Genomic DNA, 23,250 nt, shown 5'->3' with positions numbered 1-23,250 from the left:
ACTCTCATGGGCCATATCCCTCTGGGGAGAACACTTTAGAAATGTTTGAGGTTGGACTGGGGGAGGGGCTCAGTCTAACCCTGCCTGCAGGGTGCACAGGATTGAGAGGAGCAGGGACCTGGCTCTGCATGAGGCCAGGCATGGATTTTGTTGGTGATGGTTAGCTGGTTGAGTTTTCTCCTGAAAGGAAGGGAAAGAGAGAAAGAAGGAGATGAAGACCCCTCGAGATAGAAAGGTGCTGAGGTAACTTGGAGTCCAGGGGGGGCTGCACAATTGTAGAAAATTATTTAAAGAATGCTGATACCTTCAGTGATGTAAAAGTTTTGTTTTATTTTTCTGTGACAAACACCTCTTTAGCTTTTCCTATGAACTCTTCAATGAAGTCTAAATTTCTCACAAACAAAATTTGTACCTGTTTCTTTGGAAAGCTCTAAACAATACCTTTGAAACAATGTGAAGCACAGAAGCAGCACATGTGGATCTAGGAAACAGGAGTTTTAATACGTCAGGTGTCCAGGTAGTTGCAGGGATCTGGGAGGGGGACTTGTCTTCTACAGGCCCTGGAACCAACGTGGGTAAAAGCCAATTATACACAGGCCTCTGAGGAGCAAGGGGACCCCAGCTGACAGTAACTGATAATTATACTGATAATATTAACTCTAGCTACCATTTATGGAGCACCGTGCCTTGTACATTTGGACTATATTTTTACATCATTTTGTTATTGGTGAAAGTGAGGGATACCCTTCCCCACTGGGTGCTAGTGGTTGGGTCCTGATGATATCTTGAGAAAAAATAATTTTCTGAGACTCACACAGGAGGATGGGTGGTTTTTATTAGCATGGAATTACATCTCTGGGTCTCCAAAATACAATTTCCCTTAATCCAGTCTGGGGACTCAGCAGTGCTAGAAGCGAAGCCAGTGTCCAAAGTTTCCTGTCCGTGATGGAGCTGGGCCCGACGCAGCATTAGGCTAGTTGCAGTCCATCAGTCCATTGTGTGGGGTCCACATGGCTGTAAGCCATGTGGGTGAATGCAGGGAGCCAGAGCAAACGCCTTTGTTTAATAGATTAAATATCTCAAATCTTCCGGTGCTTGCCATGGCCACTCCTACTCTGGCCAAGGACCTGTTCCCAGGTGTGACTGACAGACAAGTTCCTTTCCTATTTCACCCAGACTTTACTGGGCATGCATCTAAACAGTTTCCTGGCAAAGCTGCACAAATGAATGCCTATAATATTTGGTCTTCCCTTTGCTCCTTTCCAGTTGTTAATAACTAGGTTAAATTACATGGTATTGCTCAGTGTGGCTCAGTGGTTGAGCATTGACCTATGACCCAGGAGGTCACGGTTCAATTTCCAGTCAAGGCACATGCCCAGGTTGCAAGCTCAGTCCCCAGTAGGGGCTATGCAGGAGGCAGACAATTAATGATTCTCATCATTGATGTTTCTATCTCTCTCTCCCTCTTCTCTCCTCTCTGAAATCAATAAAAATACATTATTTAAAAAAATTACAATGGTATCAATTTGACTACAGATAACTACAAATCTCAGATTATTTTCCTGTCATTGTTTCTCATTTTATCTCTCTGTTGTCAACATTATACCAGGCACCTTTGGGCAGTCAAATAAATACTTAGTGATTTTTCTCTTATTAAGCTTATGAGCTGAAGGGCTTTTTTTTCACCTCCACAGAAAAATTAGATAGTGCAGAGGGAAAAGAAATTCCTAGGAAGCTGAAGAAAGGCTAAATGAAGATAATCAAAACTGTTTGTTGAGCTCTGAACACCTCCACTGTCTCACCTGCATCCAACAATGCGCCCCTCACTGGCCCCTGCTTCTACCCTTGACCTCCTCGCAAAAAATTGGAAATCTGAAAGTCAGATCAAATCTACCGTGTCAGTCCACTGTGCACTAGACAGGACCTCCATGCCATGGCTCCCTCCAGTCCCAGGACTCCTCTAAGGCAACTCTCGGGGCTCTCTCCTGTGCTGACTCCCCTCCAGAAACCCTCCAGCTTCAGGGCCTTCCCACTTGCCCTGCCCTCTTCCTGCATTATTTCTCTCTCAGATATATGCATGGTTCCTTCCTTCACTCCAATAATCTTATCTGTGAGGCCTACCCGACCACCTGATACAAAATAGCAACCCCCAACTTCCACTCTCTCATTTCCTCCTGCCCATTACCTGATTTCTTATTCTCCATAACACTTTCACTACATATTCCATTAAATTTGTTTGCTGTCTCTCTCCCTTATCTGGGATGTAAACTTCACCAGAACAAAGACTTGGCCCATTTCATTCACTCTTCTATCCAGCACTTAAAACAGTGCCTGGCATCAAGTAGAAACACAGTTTTATCTTTTTAACAGCTTTCTTTAGGTAGATTGGACACAATTTAATTTTTGAATAAATTAATGAATGAATAAAAAAAAAGAGAGAAATAAAAGTTAAGGAAGCATTCCCCAGTTGTGTAATGTACATCCTTGGGAATTACTTGCTTGAGGCTACAAACTGAAGATCATTAAAACAATCTTATCACGGTTCACATATGATCAATAAGAAAAAAGATTGAATTTGAGGCAGAAGCTTTAATAATAGTGATTGTGACTTTTGAGATTTAAAACCTATATGTCTGTGTTGTTGGGCGTTGTTTTTCTAACTCTACTCTGTAGTTGTTTCTTTACAAAGAATAAACACTCGTGTCACCATATAATGCATAAGTAATAGAATATTTTTTCCTTAGTCCTGAAGAAAACACAGGCCTTTCCCATCAGATAAAAAAATATATTTAAAGACTACAAAGACTGCCGCTTTCTGGTGAAAGGGCTGTAATCACCAAGTACATCCCTGGACGTTCCCTGGGAGCCCTTCTGATACAGAGTTACTCCAACCGTATGGCTCAAGGACCAGCAGCCTGAGCAGCACCTGGGAGTTTGGTAAACCTTCACTATGTTGACCTCACCTTAACCTACAGGGTCAAAATCTGCATCTGAACAGGTGATTCTCAGGTACATTAAAACTTGACTCAAGTATAAGCCCTGACCTGGTTGCTCAGTTGGTTAGGGCGTTGTCCCCATACACTGAGGTTGCAGGTTTGATCTCTGGAAGCAACCAATGAATGCATAAATAAGTGAAACAACAAATCAATGTTTCTCTCTCTCTCTCTCTCTCTCTCTCTCTCTCTCTCTCTCTCTCTCTCTTTCTCTCTCCCTCCCTTCCTCTCTCTAAAAATCAATTTTAAAGATACTTAAAAAACACTACTCTAAATAGCACTCTTGAAGGGAAGCTCCTGCAGGTCAATTTTGTCTGGAGTTTTTTTTGGAAATTCAGAGCTCCAGGTACCTGCACCCCAAGAACAGAAGGGGGAGCCCTAGTGCCCCAATTGCTAGATCTTTTAATTGGTTGCAGTTGCTTTCTGCTTTGCACAGGGCTGGTGTGGTTAAATGGAGTATCAGAAGCAGCAGAGGAGAGGAAGGAAAACCAAAAGACCTGATGCCCTTTGGGGTGGAGTTGGGGCAGCGGGAAATTCTGGCAGAGCCCTAGAGCTTTAGAGACTTATTGAGGTCAGAATCAGAGCAGGAAGAAAACGGGAGGGGAGATTAGAAAAATAGAGTTCAAATTCTTTGCTTCTGCTTTCATTTATTGTTCTCTGAGTCTCCCTGGTTATTTTTCATCTCTTTAAAAAAGTTCCCTTACATTTCTACTTTCTCTTTCTTTTTTTCTCTGCAACATGATGATAGGAATAATGATAACAGCTTATCTCAACATGATGCTATTACAATCAGATGTAACAGAGAAGAGATTTTATAGGAGGCAGTTTTATGCCCATTGGGCAAATGAGGACTATTCCACATTTCCTTTATTGGCTTATCATTAAAAGTAGTTCTTGTTTCCCATTTATTTTGGCAAACTTTGGAGGGTTTTTTTTATGTACAAAGTCATCTGCAGAGTTATTGCCACAGTGTGGGTGAGGAGGAGGCTTCATAGCAAAGGCCTGGAGGTGAAAGGCTGCATGGGGAGAACTCAAGAAACTAGAAAGGAAGGGTAAGAGCTCCATGCTTTGGCATTGTGGTGAGTCACAAAACACTTCCTGGACCCCATCTGGACCATGCACTTCACTCCTTTGCTTTAAAAATGAGTACAGTAGTTCCCCTCTACCCACAGGGTGCAATCCAAGCCCTCCAGTGGATGTCTGCAACTGTGAACAGTACTGATCCCTAAGTATATTGTTTTTTTCCTATCCATGCATATCTGTGATAAAGTTTAACTTATAAATTAGACATTATAAGAGATTAACAATAACAATAACATACAATAAGTATAACACTATCCTATATAATAAAAGCCTAATATGCAAATGGACTGAATTTGCAGAATGACTGGTGGAACAACCATTCACTATGACATGCACTGACCACCAGGGGGCAGACGCTCAATGCAGGAGCTTCCCCCAGTCCACAGGCCCCAGGCCAGCCAAGGTGGGTGACCGTGGGGGTCCCCCCATAATCCCACCAGTTGCACCACAGAGGTAGGCGACCGGCGGCGGCAGTCGGGGGTGGTGCCGGCCAGCGAGCGGGCCAATGCCACCCTCCTGATCACCCCGCTAGTCACCTCCAACACAGGTGCCAGCAGGGCCCCCCTGATTGCCCTGCTGGTCGCCCCATAGATCGGCCCTGATCGCCAGCCAAGCCTAGGGACCCTACCTGCATGAATTTCATGCACCAGGCCTCTAGTACTATAATAAAAATTATGTGAATGTGGTCTCTCAAGATAGCTTAATATACTGTGCTCACTTTTTCACTTAAAGGAAGTGCATTATGGCTTCTCTTTGGCATATCCGGATTGCCAGAATCACTATTCTTGACATTTTGGGACCATTCTTAAGTAAAATACGGATTACTTGAACACAAGCACAGTGATACTGTGACAATCAATCTGAAACCAAGATGGCTCCTAAGTGACTGAAGGGTAGGGAGCGTACACAGCGTGGATATGCTGGACAAAGGGATGATTCATCGCCTGGGCAGGCTGGCGCAGGACAGCATGAGATTTCATCGTGCTCCTCAGAACGGAGCACAATTTAAAATGTATTAATTTATTATTTTTGCAAATTATCACTTAACATTTTCAGACTGAGATTGTCTGCAGGTAACTGAAACCGCATAAAGTGAAACCATGGATGAAGAAAAGTGGTAAGGAAGGTATGAAACGTGCCTTCTGAGTCCTCAGCAAACTTCGGCTTTCAGATTCTTAGTCTTAACAGTTTGTCTCACTTCCATTTTTTATTTATTTCAAAAACTATAGTGGCCATAAATCTTATAGCCCAGTTACACAGTAGACTCTCCTCTCCTCTTCTGAGTGGGATTGCTGCAAGAACTGTAACAAAAGCCTGAGACGTAAAAATCCACAGCCTTTTTGGACTCCTTGGGATGTGAAATCGCCTGACTTCTCTGACACAAGATACATATTTTACTCACTTTGGTTGTGGGTCTCCACCAGCAGACTCTAAAAAGAAACAGACAGAGAGGCCTTTTGGGAACAGGTTGAACTCTGCCAACAGACAATGAACAAAGATGTGCTTTAGATTCTTTAGTTACTGAAATTGAATAACTTATTTTCTTGAAATCAGATAAGAACAGAGCAAATTCCTATAGTTTCTACAACATTGAATAAATGCTTAACATTTTATTCCCATTTTTTTCACTTCAGGCATATTTCATTTCTTCGATATCATAAAATCTGAGGACATGAGCATTCAGATCTAAGGGCATGAATATTTTTTGAATGAAAGGATATGTTGTTCTTTCTGTTCTCAAAGTCACACTTTATCAGAAGTGGATACTCTGTTCAGAAATAACTCTTAAGTCACTTAATCAAGTCAGTTTTCTCCTGCAGGGTCAGCCTGGCCAAAGGAGAAGGCAGTAAAAAGAGATCTTCAACAGGCCTAGTTGCTGACAGCAAAGAAGGGTTCTGAGGGTAGGTCAAAACAGAGGTGGTGGGAACAGGCTTTCAGGAGTGAATGTGGCTCTCCAAGAGAATAGATCAGTGACTGGGAATCTTGTAAGGGACAGATGATGAAAGTGGAATACAGTCAAGTGGCCAGACCTGGGGATTGGGTTCCAGAACCAAGGAAGCAAAAAGCAGATAGACAGCAATGAATGTCATGCCCAGGCTCTCCGCCCAGGGTAAGCAAGGCCTGAGTAGCTTGTTCAGGTTTCAACCCAGGTGGAGTTGAATAAGATTGTTCACTTATGTCTGTTCTTTATAGAGCTGCATGCTCTCTATAGCCAATATTCTCACACCCACATTCTAGGAGAGCCATTGTAACTGTCAATAAGTGAAGAGCCCAGCTGACATGGCTCAGTGTTTGAGCCTCTTGATCTATGAACCAGAAGGTCAGGGCACATGCCCGGGTTGCTGGCTCAATCCCCAGTGGGGGGTGAGCAGAAGACAGCCAATCAGTGATTTTCTTTCATCATTGATGCTTCTATCTCTCCCTCTCCATTCCTCTCTGAAATCAATAAAAATATATATATTTTTAAAAAAGAATAAGTGAAGAGAAATTAGTCCTCAATGGCCCTTCAACCAGTGAACTACTTATACAAGTTTGCATGGTGGCAAGAAGGAACTCTTCCCTTATTCTTGGCCAAAAGCTACTCTCACATTGTGGCTTACAAGTTGAATTTTTAAGCATATTTCTTTGCTGATGGAAATAATGTTTTCTTAAAGTCACAAGAGATTGGCATAAGAAAATAAACTGCCAAGGAAAGTTGAAAATAAAGAGCATTGTTCCATTCACTGAGTCACAGTTTCAGGCAAAGCCTTTGGACTTGCCACGCCTATGGATTTCCATTCTGCAGACACAGTGAGCGAGCAGGAAAAACCCACAGCTGGGAATGAGCCACTGAAGACAAGGCAGCTAAGCCGATTTCTGAGCTGTAGAGTGAGCAGCTTTGGCAGCAAGTGATGAGGAGCGACATTCCATTCTCCTCCACACCCATGGGGAGCACCAGCACCAAAGAGCTGTCTGCCAAGAGGGAGCAAGAGGGAAAGTTCCAGAACTTTCTGGAAGAGACACCTTCTGGAAGGAATACCACCAAATAAGGGGCAGGGGGAGTATTGTCACACTATAATTCATGGCTCTTTCATAATCTGGCTTTTATTTACTTCTCCTGACTCCATTTCTTCAGTCAACACGTATTTACTGAGAGTTCACTGAGCTAGGTGCTGAGGAGGTAAATGATCAAAACAGAGGCTCCTCTCTCACATGCCCTTCAGCAGGAAGCAGACAACCAATTGCACAGTATAAATGTGACATCATAACCATAAACATGCTTCAAAGGAGAGGGGTCTGATGCTAAGAAAGAGGGGGTTTGAAAGTTGGGAGCTCGGGGCTAGAATTGGAATGTTAAGGAAAGCAGGTGAGAAGCAGTGAGAGGAGAGGTTCTAAGCAGAGGGACAGCAAGAGAAAACTAGCCTTCAATACCCGTCAACATTGCAGCCCTTAACATTTCATTTCTAGTTTCTTGAGAACACGCGTGAACATGATATAGTAGAAAACAATGGAATTTAAAGTTAGTTGGTCACATTCTTGCACTATGACAACACCTGTACAATCTTGAACAAGTTACTTAGATTTTCTGAGCCTGATTTTTGTCATAAACTTGGGGCAATAAAACCCACCACACAATAAATGCTAGTTCCCACCCCCATTGGCTAATTTTCATAATCTCTATGAGACTCAGTGTCTTCATTGAAAAAGTAAAAACTATACCTGCATCAGGGAATTTACATTTAAGTGTGTTCATTTGTAAACTCTAAAGCATTATGTGATTATCAGGCATTATTGACCACTCATAAAATAGTTGAGAGGCCTACTTCAATCCATAAGGCAGACTGAGGCAGAGTCTCGCCCTCAAGAGAGAGTTGCGGAAGGAGAAATTCATTCTTTCCCCAGCTCCAGAGGAAAGAAGGCAGCCAGGGCAGAGGGACAGGCCCCTGTGGTCTGCTCAGGCATCTAAGTTCCCAGCACTTGGTGCTCCATGGGGGACACCTGATACCCTGCCCCAGCCATTAGCTGAGAGCTTGCCCAGACTCTCTGACCCAAGGCCCTAGGCACAGGGCCGCAGGATGGATTTCTAAATCTTCAAAATAACCAGACAGAGGAATCTTAACAACAGACAAAATATGACTCGGGTGCAGTGGGGAAGTAGTTGCGCTGACGGATGGAGAAGGCTGTCAAGGATAAAGAGAGGAAAATCACTGTAGATTTTTGTGTTTCTGGTGAAAGTGGAGAGACCAATCCAGATTCTCTGATTTCCAGCCCGGCCACCAGGCCTCTCTCTTTCAAGCTCCTTTTGTCTTATTTTCCTTTTCCTTCAGAGAAATATAAAATGAGTATGAGGTGGAAGATTCATTGCCCAACTATGATTCAGGAGAAAGCTCCGCCGCAGAACAGGCAAGTGTGGCATTGCCTGGAGAAAAGGGACTTGCAGAGGCAGGTCTCATGTAGATCCACCCCTGATTTTGCAAAGAAGGCACCTCCTTCACTACAAGTTCTAGGACCTTCAGGTTCAGAAGGAAACTATTTTGCCCTGTCACCTGGCACAATGCATCTAGCAGGACCAGTGTGAGTAAACCAGTCTGAGGCTTCTCTACAACATGACCCACGGGGACAAAGCAGGTACTGTTTGCTGCCTGAAGATTGCGACTCTTCTTGTGGCTCTAAGTCCAGAACTCCTATTCCTGGGAGCTGGAGTGCAGCTTCGAGACAACGGGTATGATGGGTTACTCATTGCAATCAATCCTCAGGTGTCCGAGGATCAGAACCTCATCCCAAACATCAAGGTGAGTAGCAAAAATGAAGTCAAGTTCATTACCCCATTAGAACAGACCTGTAGCCTTCTGTAAGGAGCTAACAACCCCGTCTGATTTGTAATTTGAGCCGTAAAGAGAGTGGCATTTCTGAACGATTGCACCAAATGTTATGATTATGGGCAAGCCAGAGTGTTCACCTAATTCTGTGTAGTCTCAGTTCACAGACTGTTGATCTAGTCCTCTTTTATTTTTTGTTGTTGATTACTACTAATTTCAGTGTTTTTTTGTTCCTGCATGACTGTTTGGGGGTGGCAATTTAAGAAATAATGTACTGTGGCAACAAGGACCAGATGTTTGACTGATGAATAAGCATGATTTTGTGCTTATTAAAATCATGTGGTTGGATTCCTTCCTGAGGGTGAGAATTCTCAGACAGAAAGAGTGGTAGTCTGGATGGAGTGCCAACGAGCAAAGTTCTTGCTTTTTTCCTGAATGTTCTCTAATTGACTATTTTCACCTTACAACAAGGAAGGATCACAACTCCATTACTTATGAGCCTCCTTTCATTAATGCTTTAGTGAAATTAGTAACATTTATAAGGTGTGGTCTTGAACATGCCTACAGGTGTGACATGAAAAGGATTTGTTTGGTAAAAGCTTAAAAGCCTTTCACAAAATTGGAAAATTATATAGGCAAGCCCAGACACCCAATTACTGTCCTAAAAATCTCTTCTAGACAACCATTTAAGTTTAGTTTGTTCCTAAGTTTTCACAGTCTAATGCTGTCTCTAATAGAAATGGGCTCCTTTAAAATGTTTCCATTATTTGTTACTATTACTTTATTCAAGTGTGACTAGCAAATTCAAACATAAAGGACTTACAATGATAAAGGATAAAACAAGCTTTTCTTGTATTTGGTTATAGGAAATGGTAACCGAAGCTTCTTTTTACCTGTTCAATGCTACCAAGAGAAGAGTGTTTTTCAGAAATATAAAGATTTTAATACCTGCCACGTGGAAAGCTAATAATTACAGCAAAGTTAAACAAGAATCATATGAAAAGGTAAGAATTCAGTTTCATTAAATGAGCTTCAATCAAGGGTGGGAAGGTGTAACAACCAAAATATACCGTATTTAAAAGTGAGGACTTAGCAAAAACAAATCATTGATATTAATATGCCAATAACAGTATTGGGAAGATTGTTAACCATAAAATATATAGATATATAATAAAGGAGTACAAAATTTGCACTAAAAGGTAAGCAAAATGCCATTGCTCAGGTAGCCTCTCAGATCGCTTTACTTTGTAACCTACAGGGTCTTTCCTGAAATTTCTGGTTAAGGACCAAAAGCTAGCTTTATCTACTGAGTCTGAGCTGTAAAGGGAGCAATTCCAGTTATGACTATCTTTATAATCTGTCAGTCAGGGCAGTAAACAGGCATGTCCAGAGAGAAACATTGGCCACCCATGCACATAAAAATATGACTGTCTTCTGCCAGAGTGTAAATTAGGAAAATTTCACATTGCCTCATATCGAGGACAGCTTTCGAGGAGTATGCTGAAAAGAAGGAAGGCAGAAAGTGAGGAGGGGTGGGGTGGCTATGTTCTCTTTTCCAACCAAAAATGAATTTAACCTTCAAAGGACTCTGATAAGCTATAAATCATAGTTAAACATCCATGATGACGTCTGGCATAGACTAGTGTGCATGCTATAAATAAATGGTAAGTAAATCTGGTAAATCACTGTTTGAAGGTATTGTGAACAAGAGCCATGGCAACTGCCCATAGGCACAGAAGCAGAGGCATTGAAAACGTAGCTCAGGGCTCCAGCAATGGAGTGGGTTCGAGATCTGTAACTACAGCTCAAACAGAAGGACTGGGGCATGTGCCACCATTTCCCCTCTGCTCATTTGTGTCACTGGTATGAAACTTCCTAAGCCTGTTTTAATTCTTAGCCCTCCTTTGAAGTTACTCTCTCAGTAATGGAATGGTATAGCAATCTAGATAGGCACCTCAGTGTCCTGAAAAGGTTACAGAGGCTCTGAGAAGCATTTGATTTATGACCAGAGGAGAACCTTTTGCAATTCTTGAGCAGAGGTAGGAGAGATGGAGGACCTGGGATAAACTGGAAAGAGAGCTGCTGATTTTTTAAGCTGCAACTAAGTGCCAGGAATTCTACACATACATACTGTTAAATTCCCCCACACCCTAAAATTGGTTGCTGTTATCACAAATTGGGAAATTGAGGCTCAAATAAATTAAGGATTTTGTTTCAAGTCAAACAGCTAGTAAATTTCAGAGCCACAATTTGGATCGGTATCTATTTGATTCCCAAACCCATGTCCTTTGTACTTAGCCATGTTGTCTCTAGCTTTCTATACAGATTGCATTAACCAGTTTGGCCATGTGTGGAACAAAGAAGTATTGGAGATAACCAACCCCCTAACCAGGTAGTGTTCCTGATCCCAATGAAGAAATAAATAACCAAAGCAAAAATGAGAATATGACTGAACAGAAAGATTAAAGGAAATAATAGTCATTAACGGTTGTTCATATATCTGTTGGGTACCAATTTCTTTAACCTCATAATATCAATTAAGGCAACTCTTAGTGGATAATAATTATGCACAGTGTCCATTTAGGCACTATGGATCACTCAAGGACAAGCAAGGTGATTCCTGTGAATCTAGTTTCATGTAGGTAGGAAGGCGGGGAGGAGAGAAAGCGTTAGGAATAGTAGGCAGGCACTGGGTTACTATGGTCTACAAGGTAGAATGTTAATCCTGAACAGCCTGAGTATTCCATCCTATGCAAAGCACCTCCTCTTTTGCTTCAGGACAAATTTCAGGAAATAGGAATGAGATTTTGTCCAAATGACAAGGGCATGGCATCTGTAGCTCTTTTTGTAGGTGTTGCCTTGCATCCCCATGACATGTTTTATATCTGAAAGTTTATACCTTGATCCCCTTTACCCATTTCCACACCCAACCCCCCTGTCCTCTGACAACCACTAATCTGTTCTCTATGAGTCTGGTTTTGTTTTTTAGATTCCACATATAAGTGAAATCATGCAGTATTTGTCTTTCTTTCTGACTTCTTTCACTTAACGTAATGCCTTCCAGGTCTATCCATGTTGTCACAATGACAAGATTACATTCTTTGTTATTTCATTGTGTGTGTGTGTATTTATTATATATATTATATATATATTACATCTATAATAACAAAAGCCTAATGCACATCCTTCCTTCCAGACAAAGCCACAGTGGTGGCGGGGGCCGAGGCAGAGGCAGCCACTGTGTCGGCGGGGGCCAAGGCCTTTGCGTGACTTTCGTGCATCAGGCCCCTAGTATATATATATATATATATATATATTTATAATATCTTCTTTATCCATTCATCCTTTGATGACACTAAGGTTTTTTCCCATATGTTGGCTATTGTAAATAATGCTGAAATGAACATATGGTGCATCTATCATTTTAATTAGTGTTTTCATTTTCTTCAGATAAATATCTAGGATTGGAATTGTTTGATCATATGCCAGTTTTAGTTCTCATTTTATGAGGAAACTTCATATTGTTTTCCATAGTGATTGCACCAATTTACATTCCTACCAACAGTGCATAAAAGATCCCAGGTCTTTACATCCCCATCAATTGTTATTTCTTATCTTATTTAATAACTAGAAGCCTGGTGCACGAAAATTCGTGCTCTTAGGGAGAGGTCCCTTAGCCCGGCCTGTGCCCTCTCACAGACCAGGAGCCCTCGGGAGTGGGCCTAAGCCGCAGTCTGGCCTCCCTCTGCGGGAGGTGACCCATGGGCTGATCGAGGGACAGGGCCAGCTGGCGAGTGGCCAGCCCCACCCCCTGATCACCCCTCTGCCACCGCTGGTTGCTGCCGCCCTCCCCCCCCATTGACATCCCCTCCCTCTGCCTGCTGGCACCCGCCTTGGCTGGCCTGGAGCCACCCACTCACCGGCCCTACCCCCCGCCAACTGGTCATCCCACCATTTGGTTGATTTGTATATTACACTTTTATTATATGGGATAACCATTCTGACAGGTATGAGGTGATATCTCATTGTGGTTTTGAATTGCATTTTCCTGATGATTAGTGATGCTGAGCATTTTTTCATGTGCCTATTGGCCATCAGTATGTCTATGGGAAAGTGTTTATTCAGATACCCTGCACATTTTTCAATCAGACTGTTTTTTTGTTATGGAGTTGTACGAGTTATTTATATATTTTTATATTAACCACTTATTGGATATATGGTTTGCAAATATTTTCTCCCATCTTGTAGGTTGTCTTTTGTTTAACTGATGGTTTCTTTCCTTCACTGTGCAGAAGCCTTTCAGTTTGATATAATTTCATTTGTTTATTTTTGCCCTTGCCTTAGTGAGATGTCCCCTCCAAAAAAAACCACCCAAAATTACTATGTATTAAATTCAAGTCATTAATCAATGTTGAGTTAATTTTTCTATGTGGTATAAGATAATAATCCAGTTTCCTTCTTTTGCAGTTAGCTGTCCAATTTTCCATCACCATTATTGAGAGATTGTCCTTTCCATTGTATATTTTTGCCTCCATTATCATAAATTAATTGACCATATATGCATGAATTAATTTATGGGCTCTCTAGTCTATGGGTCTATGTGTCGATTTTTATACCAATACTGTTTTGATTATTACTATAGCATTGTAGCATAGTTAAAAATCAGGACGCATACCTCCACCTTTGTTCTTCTTTCTCAAGACTGCTTTAGCTATTTAGAGTCTTTAGTGATTCCATACAAATCTTAAAATTATTTGTTCTAGTTCTGTGAAAAATGCTATTGGAATTTTGATAGGGATTGCATTGAATTTATAGATTGCTTTAGAGAGTATGGATATTTTAACAATATTAATTGTTCCAAAGTATGAGCACAAAATAGCTCTGCATTTATTTGTGTCTTCTTCAATTATTTTTATCAGTGTCTTATAGTTTTCAGTGTACAGGTTTTTAACCTCTTTGGTTACTTTATTCCTAGGTATTTTGTTCTTTTTGATGCAGTTGTAAACTGTTTTCTTAATTTATCTGATAGTTTGCTGGTAGTATATAGAAATACAATCAATTCTTATAGTAATTTTGTATCATGCAACTTTATTGAATTCATTTATTAGTTCTAACAATTTTTGGTGGAATCTTTAGGGTTTTTTTATATATAAAGTATCATGTCAACACATAGTGCTAGTTTTACATTTCCTTTCCAATGTGGATGCCTTTATTTCTTTTTCTTGCCTAATTGCTCTGGCTAGGACCTGTAATAGTACTAGAATGTGGACTAAAAATGGTGAGTGTAAAAATCCTTATCTTGTTCCTGATCCTAAAGCAAAAACTTTAAACTTTTCACCACTGAGTATGATGTTGTGAGAGCTTATTGTATGTGGCCTTTATTATATTGAGGTACGTTTCCTCTATACCAACTTTACTGAGAGTTAATGTTTATCATAAATCAATGTTGAATGTTGTTAAACACTTTCTTTGCATTTATTGATCATGTTATGATCATACGATTTTCATCTTTCATTTTGTTTTATTGTGATGTCTTACATTGATTTGTGGATGTTGAGAAATCCTTGTATCCCTGGAATAAATCCCACTTGATCATGGTATGTGGTCCTTTTAATATATTGTTAAATTTGGTTTGCTGATATTTTGTTGAGGATTTTTGCATCTATGTTTATTAGATATATTTTCTTTTTTTGTGGAGTCCTTGTCTGGTTCTGTTATCAGGGTAATGCTGGCTTTGTAAAATGAGTTTGGAAGTATTTCCCCCATCTCAATTTTTTTTGGTAGTGTTTGAGAAGGATAGTTATTAAATCTTCTTTGAATGTTTGGTTGAAATGATCCATTAAGCCATCTGGCCCTGGATTTTTCTTTGTTGGGGGGGGGTTTTGCCTACTTATTCAATCTTCTTACTAGTAATTTGTCTATTCAGATTTTCTATTTCTTCATGGTTCAATCTTAAGAGATTGTATGTTTCTAAGAATTTATCCATTTCTTCTAGGTTGTCTAATTTGTTAGAGCATAATTGTTCATAGTAGTCTCTTATGATCCTTTGTATTTCTGATCCTTGGTATAATTTGTAACTTCTCTTACATTTCTTATTTAATTTGAGTTTTTTCCTCTCTCTCTCTCTCTCTCTCTCTCTCTCTCTCTCTCTCTCTCTCTCTCACCTCCATCTCTCTTTCTCTGTTAAGTCCAGTTTAAGGTTTGTTAATTTGGTGTATCTTTTCAAAGAATCAGCACTTAGTTTCATTGATTTGTTTTTATTTTTATTTCATTTCCATCTTATCTTTAATATTTCCTTTCTTCTAACTTTGGGTTTTGTTTGTCCTTCTTTTCCTATTTCTTTTAGGTGTAAAATTAGAATATTTCTTTGAGGTTTTTCTTGTTTCTTGAAGTAGGCTTCTATTGCTGGGAACTTCCCTCTTAGAAATGCTTTTGCTGCATCCATAGATTATGGGATGTTGTATTTCTCTTTTAACTTTCCTCTAGGTATTTTTTATTTTTCCATTGAGTTCTTCAATGACCCAGTAGTTCTTCAGTAGCATGTTGTTTAATTTCCTCATATTTATGCTTTTTCCAGTTTTCTTCTTGTAATTGATTCCTAGATTTATACCATTGTATTTTAAAAAGATGCTTGATGTGATTTCAGTATTCTTGAATTTATTGAGAATTGTTTTGTGGCCTAACATGATCTATCCTGGAAAATATTCCATGTGCACTTGAGAAGAAGGTGTATTCTGCTTCTTTTGGATCAAATGTTCTGCTTATATAAGATGGATTCTTAAATCCATCTTAATAGATCTAAAGTTTACTTTAAGACTGATGTTTCCTTATTGATTTCTGTATGGATGATCTCTCCATTGATAAAAATGGGGTGCTAAAGTCTCTACTATTAGTGTATGCTGTCAATTTATCCCTTTAGGTATGTTAATATTCACTTCATATATTTTGTTATGCCTGTGTTGGATGCATATATATTCACAAATGTTATATCTTCTTGCTGGATTGGCCTCTTTATCATTATGCAATGACCTTTGTCTTGTATTACAGTCTTTGTCTTTTTAAAGTCTTTTTGTCTTATATGATTTGATTTTTAAATTTCTAGTTATGTGAAACATTTTTTCCCATCCCTTCACTTTCAGTCTGTGTGTCTCCTTACATCTGAAGTAAGTCTCTTGTAGGGAGCAAATAGACACATTTTGTTTATTTGCCCATTTATCCATTCTATGTCTTTTGATTGAATAATTTAGTCCATTTACATTTAAGTAGACTAGAGGCCCAGTGCATGAAATTCGTGCACAGGGGGTGGGTCCCTCAGCCCGACCTGCACCCTCTCCAATCTGGGAGCCCTGAGGGGAGCCCTCTCCAATCAGGGAGCCCTGACGGCTTAGGCCCACAACCCGTAGTTCTCTGCTCTCTGTGGGGCCTGGCCGCTCCATGCCCACTGCCCAGAGGCTCTCTGCAGCCCAGAGGCTCTCCACGGCCACCCCAGATGCTCCGTGCGCATGCGCACACTGCCGAGAGGTCCTCCGCAGCTGGGACAGGATGCTTGCCTCGTCGCTGCCGCGATGATGCAAGCCTCCCGCCCCAGCCACTTTGCACCTGCTGCCCAGAGGCCCTCTGAGACAGGGGCTGAACGCTTGCCTCATTGCCATGGCAATGAAGCAAGCATTCCACCAGGCCACTCATGCTGCCCCCTCTCAGTGGCCGCCCCCAGGACTGGGGGACTCTGGCGAGGCTGAGGGGACAAGGCGCTGTCATCTTGTGGCTATGGGCACCACCATCTTTGTGATGAAGTGATGGTTAATTTGCATATTACCCTTTTATTAGATAGTATATGTAATTATTGACATTTTGTTAATTTTTTATTAGCTGTTTTGTAGTTTCTGTGTGTTCTTTTTCTCTTCTCTTGCTCTTTTCCCTGTGGTTTGATTATTTTATTTGGTTTTATGCTTACGTTCCTTTCTCATTATCTTTTGTGTATCTGCTATGGGTTTCTGTTTTGTGGTTACTATAAAGCTCACATAGAGCAGCCTATATCCATAAAAAAGTCTGCTTTAAATTGATAGCAAGTCACATTTCAGCACATTCTAAAACTCTACACTTCTACTCCCCTTACCATGTTTTATATTTTTGATGTCACATTTTATATCTTTTTATTTTATGCATACCTTAACTAATTACTGTAATTTTAGTTAATTTTACTACCTTTTTTTAACTTCATAATACCTTTATAAGTGATGACTCCATTGCATTATGTATATATTTACCTTTATCAGTAGAATTTTTACTTTCATGTGTTTTCTTGCTATTAATTAGTGCCATTTCTTTTCAGCTTAAAGAAATCCCTTAACATTTCTTGTAAAGATAAATTAGTGGTGACAAACTTCTTTGGATTTTGCTTTCCTGGAAGACTCTCTATTTCTCCTTGAATTCTGAATGATAACCTTGCTGATAGAATATTCTTAGTTGAAAATTAATTTTTTTCAGCACTTTGAATATGTCTTGCTGCTCCCTTCTGGCCCATAAAATTTCTGCTGAAATATCTTCTGATAGTCTTATGGGGTTTCCCTTGTATGGAATAAGTTGTTTTCTCTCACTGCTTTCAAAATTGTCTTTATCTTTTTCCATTTTAATTATAATGTGTCTTGGTGTGTATGTTTTTGGGTTTACCTTATTTGGAACTCTCTGGGCTTTCTGGACCTGGATGTCTAGTCACTTCCCCAGGTTAGGAAATTTTCAGCCATTATTTCTTCAAATACTTTTCTGCCCCATTTCTCTCTCTCTTTTCGCCTTCTTGGATCTGTAAACGCAAATGTTATTCCTTTCAATGTTGTCCTATGGGTCTTTTCAGCCATATTCGCTTTTTAAAAATTATCTTCTCTTTGTGTTGCTCTGCCTGTGTGAGTTCCAATGCTTTGTCTTACAGCTCAGTGATCTGTTCTTCTGCTTTATCCAATCTGTTTTTGAACCTCTATAGTTTATTCTTCAGTTCAGTTATTGTATGCTTCAGTGTTATATCTTCTGTTTGATACTTTCTTTTATATTCTCTTTCTTTGTTGAAGTTCTCACAATGTTCATCCATTCTTTTCCCAAGTTTGCTAAACAACTTTATGACCACTCATTTGAATTCTTTATCAGGTAGATTACTTCTTCATATAATTAAGATTTTTCTGAGTTTTTGTCTTGTTCTTTTATTTGGAATATATTTCTTTGTTTCATCACTTTGTTTAACTCTGTTTCTGTGTATTAGGCAAGACAGCTACTTCTCTCAGTCTTGAATGAGTGGCCTTGTATAGGTGATGAACCTTGTTATTCAACTTTGCCCTAGCTCTTGGTTGTCTCTTAACCTTTGTGATGTTTAAACAGTCTGATTTATTCTTATTAGGTCCCCATTGTTGAGGGAGTGGCAAGACCTGTCAGTTTCTCAAGGAGAGAAATCTTATTTAGCACCTAGTTTCAAGTCTATTTGGAAGCCAGACTCTCAGGCAGCAGCTTTTAAAGTACTTGAATATATCCACAATCATTAGCCCTGCTGGTCTCCAGATCAGGAGATCTGTAAGAGTTTCCTAGGTGATGCTGACTTCCTTCAGTAAGGCAGCAAGAAACCCTTAACTGTCATGCCTGGGCTTTCGTGATGCCTCGAGAAAATGTCTTGTCTGTGTGTGCACATGCACACATGCTGCCTTTAGGGAGGGAGCAGGGGGATGCTGTGATGTTGGTGCTCGCAGGCCCCACCCAGGGAGTGGGAGAGTGTTGCAACTGGCTTTGATGGTGACTTTCTGCTCATCTTCTCCAGCCAGGGAGTGGGAGAGTGTTGCAACTGGCTTTGCTGGTGGCTTTCTGCTCATCTTCTCCAGCAAGGGAGTGGTTGTATCTTGCAACTCCACTCTCCCATTTCAGCAAGATGGTAGGAAAGTGTGGAAACTACTCATCCTGCCCGTTCCAGCAATGCAGTGTGTGTGTGTGTATTGGGGGGGAGGGTGCAACACGCAATCTCACTCACTTGTGCTAGCAGGGAGGGTGGAGAATGCAAAAACAGAATCTGCCAGTGCCTCCATCTCCAGAGAGAGTTTCAACTATTCTCTGCTCCATCTACAGGTGCTTTAAGATTAGTGAATGAATCTCCTTCAGCGGTTCTCAACCTGTGGGTCGCGAGCAATAAAAATACATCCTGCATATCAGATATTTACATTATGATTCAAAACAGTAGCAAAATTAGTTATGAAGTAGCAACGAAAATAATTTTATGGTTGGGGGTCACCACAACATGAGGAACTGTATTAAAGGGTTGCGGCATTAGGAAGGTTGAGAACCACTGGTGGTGCTTTGCAAACTTCTTCTTTTGTACTGGGTCCCCAGACAAATGAAACCTCACATGAGCCCTTTAAAAGAAGAACCTCAGTTCCCTAAAGCCCTTTGGGCCCCTTGGACATCAGCCCCATTGGTTTTCTAAGCCGGACATGTGTGGGGCTTGTCTCTCCAGTGCAGACCCCAGGTGATGTGAAGCTCTCTCCTCCGGGGGAAGCACCAGACTGGTGTATCCTCCCTATCGTGTGTCGCTACATTAGAGATGCTTGTCTCTGCTTCCCTACCCATCTCAATGTGGTCCTTTTATCTTTTCTTCATTGAAGAGCAGTTTAGTTTGCAGATTTTTTGGAGGAAAATGACCCATATGTAGCTATATATTCTGTGTGTCCATGGCCAAGGGAGGAGGCGAGTTCAGCATCTTCCTGTGCTGCCATCTTGGACCCCCATCTGAAGGTGGCACAGTTCAGTGCAATTTCAGAAAATTTTAATCTGGGAAACTGGGAGGGCAAATGGAAGAAATGAAACTCTGTGGGAATTTGCTAAACTGTTAAAATGTAGATGGTTTGTGTGTTTTTTAAAAATTTTATAGGGGTGATATTACTCAACATGAACATATAGGATTCATGTGTGGATTACTAATTGACAAAATTTGTATATAAGACCATGCACTCACCACCCAAAGTCAAATCTCTTGTCATCACATATTAGAACCCCTTTCTTCCCCCACCTTCCTCCCCCTGGCAACCACCACACTGCTGTTTGTGTTCATAAGTTTCAGTATTATATTCCACATATGAGTTAAATCATATAGCTCTTAGCTTTCTCTGTTTGACTCATTTCACTTTGCATAATATTCTCAAGGTCCATCCATGTTGTTGTAAATGATGCTATTTCATTCTTTCTTATGGTCGTGTAGTACTCCATTGTGTATATATACCACATCTTCTTTATCCAGTCCTCCATTGTAGGGTATTTTGGCTGTTTCCAACTCTTTGGCCACCGTGAATAATGCTGTAATGAACATTAGGGTACATATATCTTTGCATATAAATTATTTTGAGTTTTTTGGGTATATACCAGGAGTGGGATTGTTGGGTAGTATGATAATTTTTAATTTTTTGAGGAATTGCCAAACTGCTTTCCATAGTGGTTGTACCAGTATACATTCCCACCAGCAGTGAATGAGGGTTCCCTTTTTTCCACAACCTCTCCAACACTTGCTGTTGCTTGTCTTGTTGATAATGGCCACTCTAACTGGTGTAAGGTGGTATCTCATTGTAGTAGAACATTTGATGGACTTGACCCCAAAGGCAAGGGAGGTAAAGGCAAAAGTAAATTAATGGGACTATATCAAACTGAAGAGCTTCTGCACAGCAAAAGAAATGGACAACAAAACAAACCAGCAGCTAACAAGATGGGAGATATTTGCAAACAGTAGCTCTGATAAAGGTTTAATTTCCAAAATATATAAAGAACTCATAAAATTCAACGCCAAAAAAACACACATTCCAATCAAAACATGGGCAGAGGACCTGAAAATACACGTCTCCCAAGAAGACATACAAACAGCCAATAGATATATGAAAAGATGTCCAACCTCACTGGCAATCAGGGAAATGTAGATGGTCTTTAAAGTGCCAGATAATTTTGTTGATATTTAGTTGTGAATGCATTTTAAACTCCATCTATAAGGCACTTTAAAAATATGTTTTTAAATTTGAATATAATTCGTACAGTAAAATGTACAGATCTTAAGTGTACTGTTCAAAGTATTTTAATGTGTATATGTTTATGTCACCAACATCACAGTTGAGCTATAGAGTGTCACAAGGTATTTCTTTTAATTCAGGCAAATGTTATAGTGACTGCCTCATCTGGGGCACATGGAGGTGATCCATATACCCTACAATATAGAGGGTGTGGAAAAGAGGGAAAACACATCTATTTCACACCTGACTTTCTACTGAATGATGACTTAACAGCTGGCTATGGATCACGAGGTAAGAAATAAACATTTGCCATTACTTTTTACAATATTCTGGGCTTAGTGCTGAAAAGGACTCAGAGGACCTGAAATTTGGCAAAGACTTACCATATGGTTGGGAGATAGGCCACACACCCATGAAAAAATGAGGAACAAAGTGGGCCAGAAAGAATTAAGCACCAGGTTAATGGTCCAGACAATTAGTACTGTAAGAATTTAGTGAAAGGAGAAAACACTTTGAGCTAAGGATGGTCAGAAATGGCCTCATTGAGCAGAGGATCTTCAAGGTTGAATATCATTTTGATAAAAGGAAAAGGGGGAGAGAACAGTGGAAATAGTATGGATAAATTTGTTCTAGCAGAAGAATCCAGAGCATATTTAGACATGTGAGCAGTAGATCCTATGAATGGGGCAGAGTGATTGTGGGCAGTGAAGTAGTAGGTGAAAATGCTGAAATACACATGGGGGTTAGTGATGGAGAGCTTCAAATGCCCAAATTAGTAATTCACCACTGAAAGCTAATAAATGCAGGAGTGCCAACATCAAAACAGTGCTTTGAGATGATGAACTGGACTGTGAGGATAATCTGGCTTTCTCATATCAATGAGGGAAAACCGGATAAAAGGAGAACAACTAAGAGAAGGTCAGGTACAAGGCCATGAGACTGGAATGTGGAAGGCAGTGAGATGAGAAGGACAGGAATGGTAGTAATAACAACAATGAGAATTTCCATGTTCTAGGTGCTGTGCTGTTTGCTTTTCAAATGTTATCTTGTTGAATCCTAACAACTCTAGGTGATGAGAGATATTCCAGAAGGGAAAAGGAGAACTAGAGGTCTGAAATGCTAAAGTATGAAAGTTAAGGGGGATGTATGTGAGCAGCATTAGGGACACACCAAGTTTTTGGCAGAAATGAAAGGAACAAACTTAAAGGGGGAAATCCACAAGTATGGATTGAGGCAAGTTGATTGTGAGGAGCAGTGAACTATCCTGGTGGGGGGAAAAAACAGCCTGTGGTTGAATGTGTGTGGCTGGAGTTTGGGAAAGTAGTCAGGTTTGGAAACACATTTAGTGGGTGAGATCTGAGGGAGAAACTATGGTGAGAAAAGAGCAGCAGGTCAAGGACCAACCATCCCAGTCTTAATTTTTTGTTTTTTATTTTAACATACTAGAGGCCCAATGCATGAAATTTGTGCAAGGGGCTTGGCCCTCGCAGCCCCGATTTCATCTGGAAGGTCGTCCAGAAGGACATCCAGAAGGTCGTTCGGCTGTTCGGTCTAATTAGCATATTAGCTCTTTATTATATAGGAGGATAGTATTGCCTTCCATTGATGTTACTATGATTACCCCCATTTAAATCTAAATAGATTCTGTTATCCTCTATATAGCTAGCAGGAGTTGGGGCAACATGCTCTATAAAACACATTTTATAAGACACTTAAAACTTTGTAAGATTTTTTTTCTGGTAACTATGTGTTGCTGATAATCACTGCATAAATATATAACTTCATCAGCACTTCTAAATTCCATGAGTAGGCACAGACTTTTCCTTAACACTTTCAACTTACACTATTCCCTTCCTTCCTTTGTCCCAAGGTCAAAAAATTGCACAATATGCCACAGCTTGAGTCAACTGAGCAAACACTTCCTGGGTTTTCATAACTTTAACAATTTTTTTTTAAAGTGCACTTTGAAAGGGGAGTTAAACTGAAAAGCATCATGGAGGGAGAAGTCAGTTTTGATCTGAATGTTGAAGGAAATGCAGTATTTAGAGAGGTAGAGAAAAAGTTATAAAGGATTGTATGCTGAGGATGAGGGTTTCCATGAGCTAAGGGTTGCAAATAAATACAAATGTGAAGAATCAGGTATAAAAAAAAAAAAAGGAAACATCTATGCTAGAGAGGAAGTTCTATGATTTCTTTGTTCCTTCTTTCTCCCTGACTGCAATATTTTAATCATCATTCTAAATAGTAGAATTATTCTTCATCATTCTGAAGAATAAGAAAGGTTTATTTGCTTATTTGATATCTTAGTTTGTCTGGGCTGCTATAACAGACTATCACAGACTAGGTGGCTTATAAACA

At 40.2% G+C, this 23,250-nt stretch overlaps 1 protein-coding gene across 1 annotated transcript in view; it reads left to right on the top strand.

Annotated features, from left to right (window-relative positions):
- The first annotated feature begins 8,518 nt into the window (after window positions 1-8,518).
- Window positions 8,519-23,250, top strand: part of LOC132229734 (calcium-activated chloride channel regulator 2-like) — a 42,928-nt gene continuing 28,196 nt past the window's right edge. Inside the window, exons 1-3 of the mRNA XM_059686219.1 lie at window positions 8,519-8,848; window positions 9,742-9,879; window positions 21,033-21,183. Of these exons, the coding sequence (XP_059542202.1) occupies window positions 8,663-8,848; window positions 9,742-9,879; window positions 21,033-21,183 (475 nt within the window). The 5' untranslated portion in view covers window positions 8,519-8,662. The remainder of the gene's footprint in view (window positions 8,849-9,741; window positions 9,880-21,032; window positions 21,184-23,250) is intronic.

This window comes from Myotis daubentonii, chromosome 3 (genome assembly GCF_963259705.1).
Source record: "Myotis daubentonii chromosome 3, mMyoDau2.1, whole genome shotgun sequence".
NCBI lineage: Eukaryota > Metazoa > Chordata > Mammalia > Chiroptera > Vespertilionidae > Myotis > Myotis daubentonii.
This window is presented reverse-complemented; position numbering and strand designations above follow the sequence as displayed.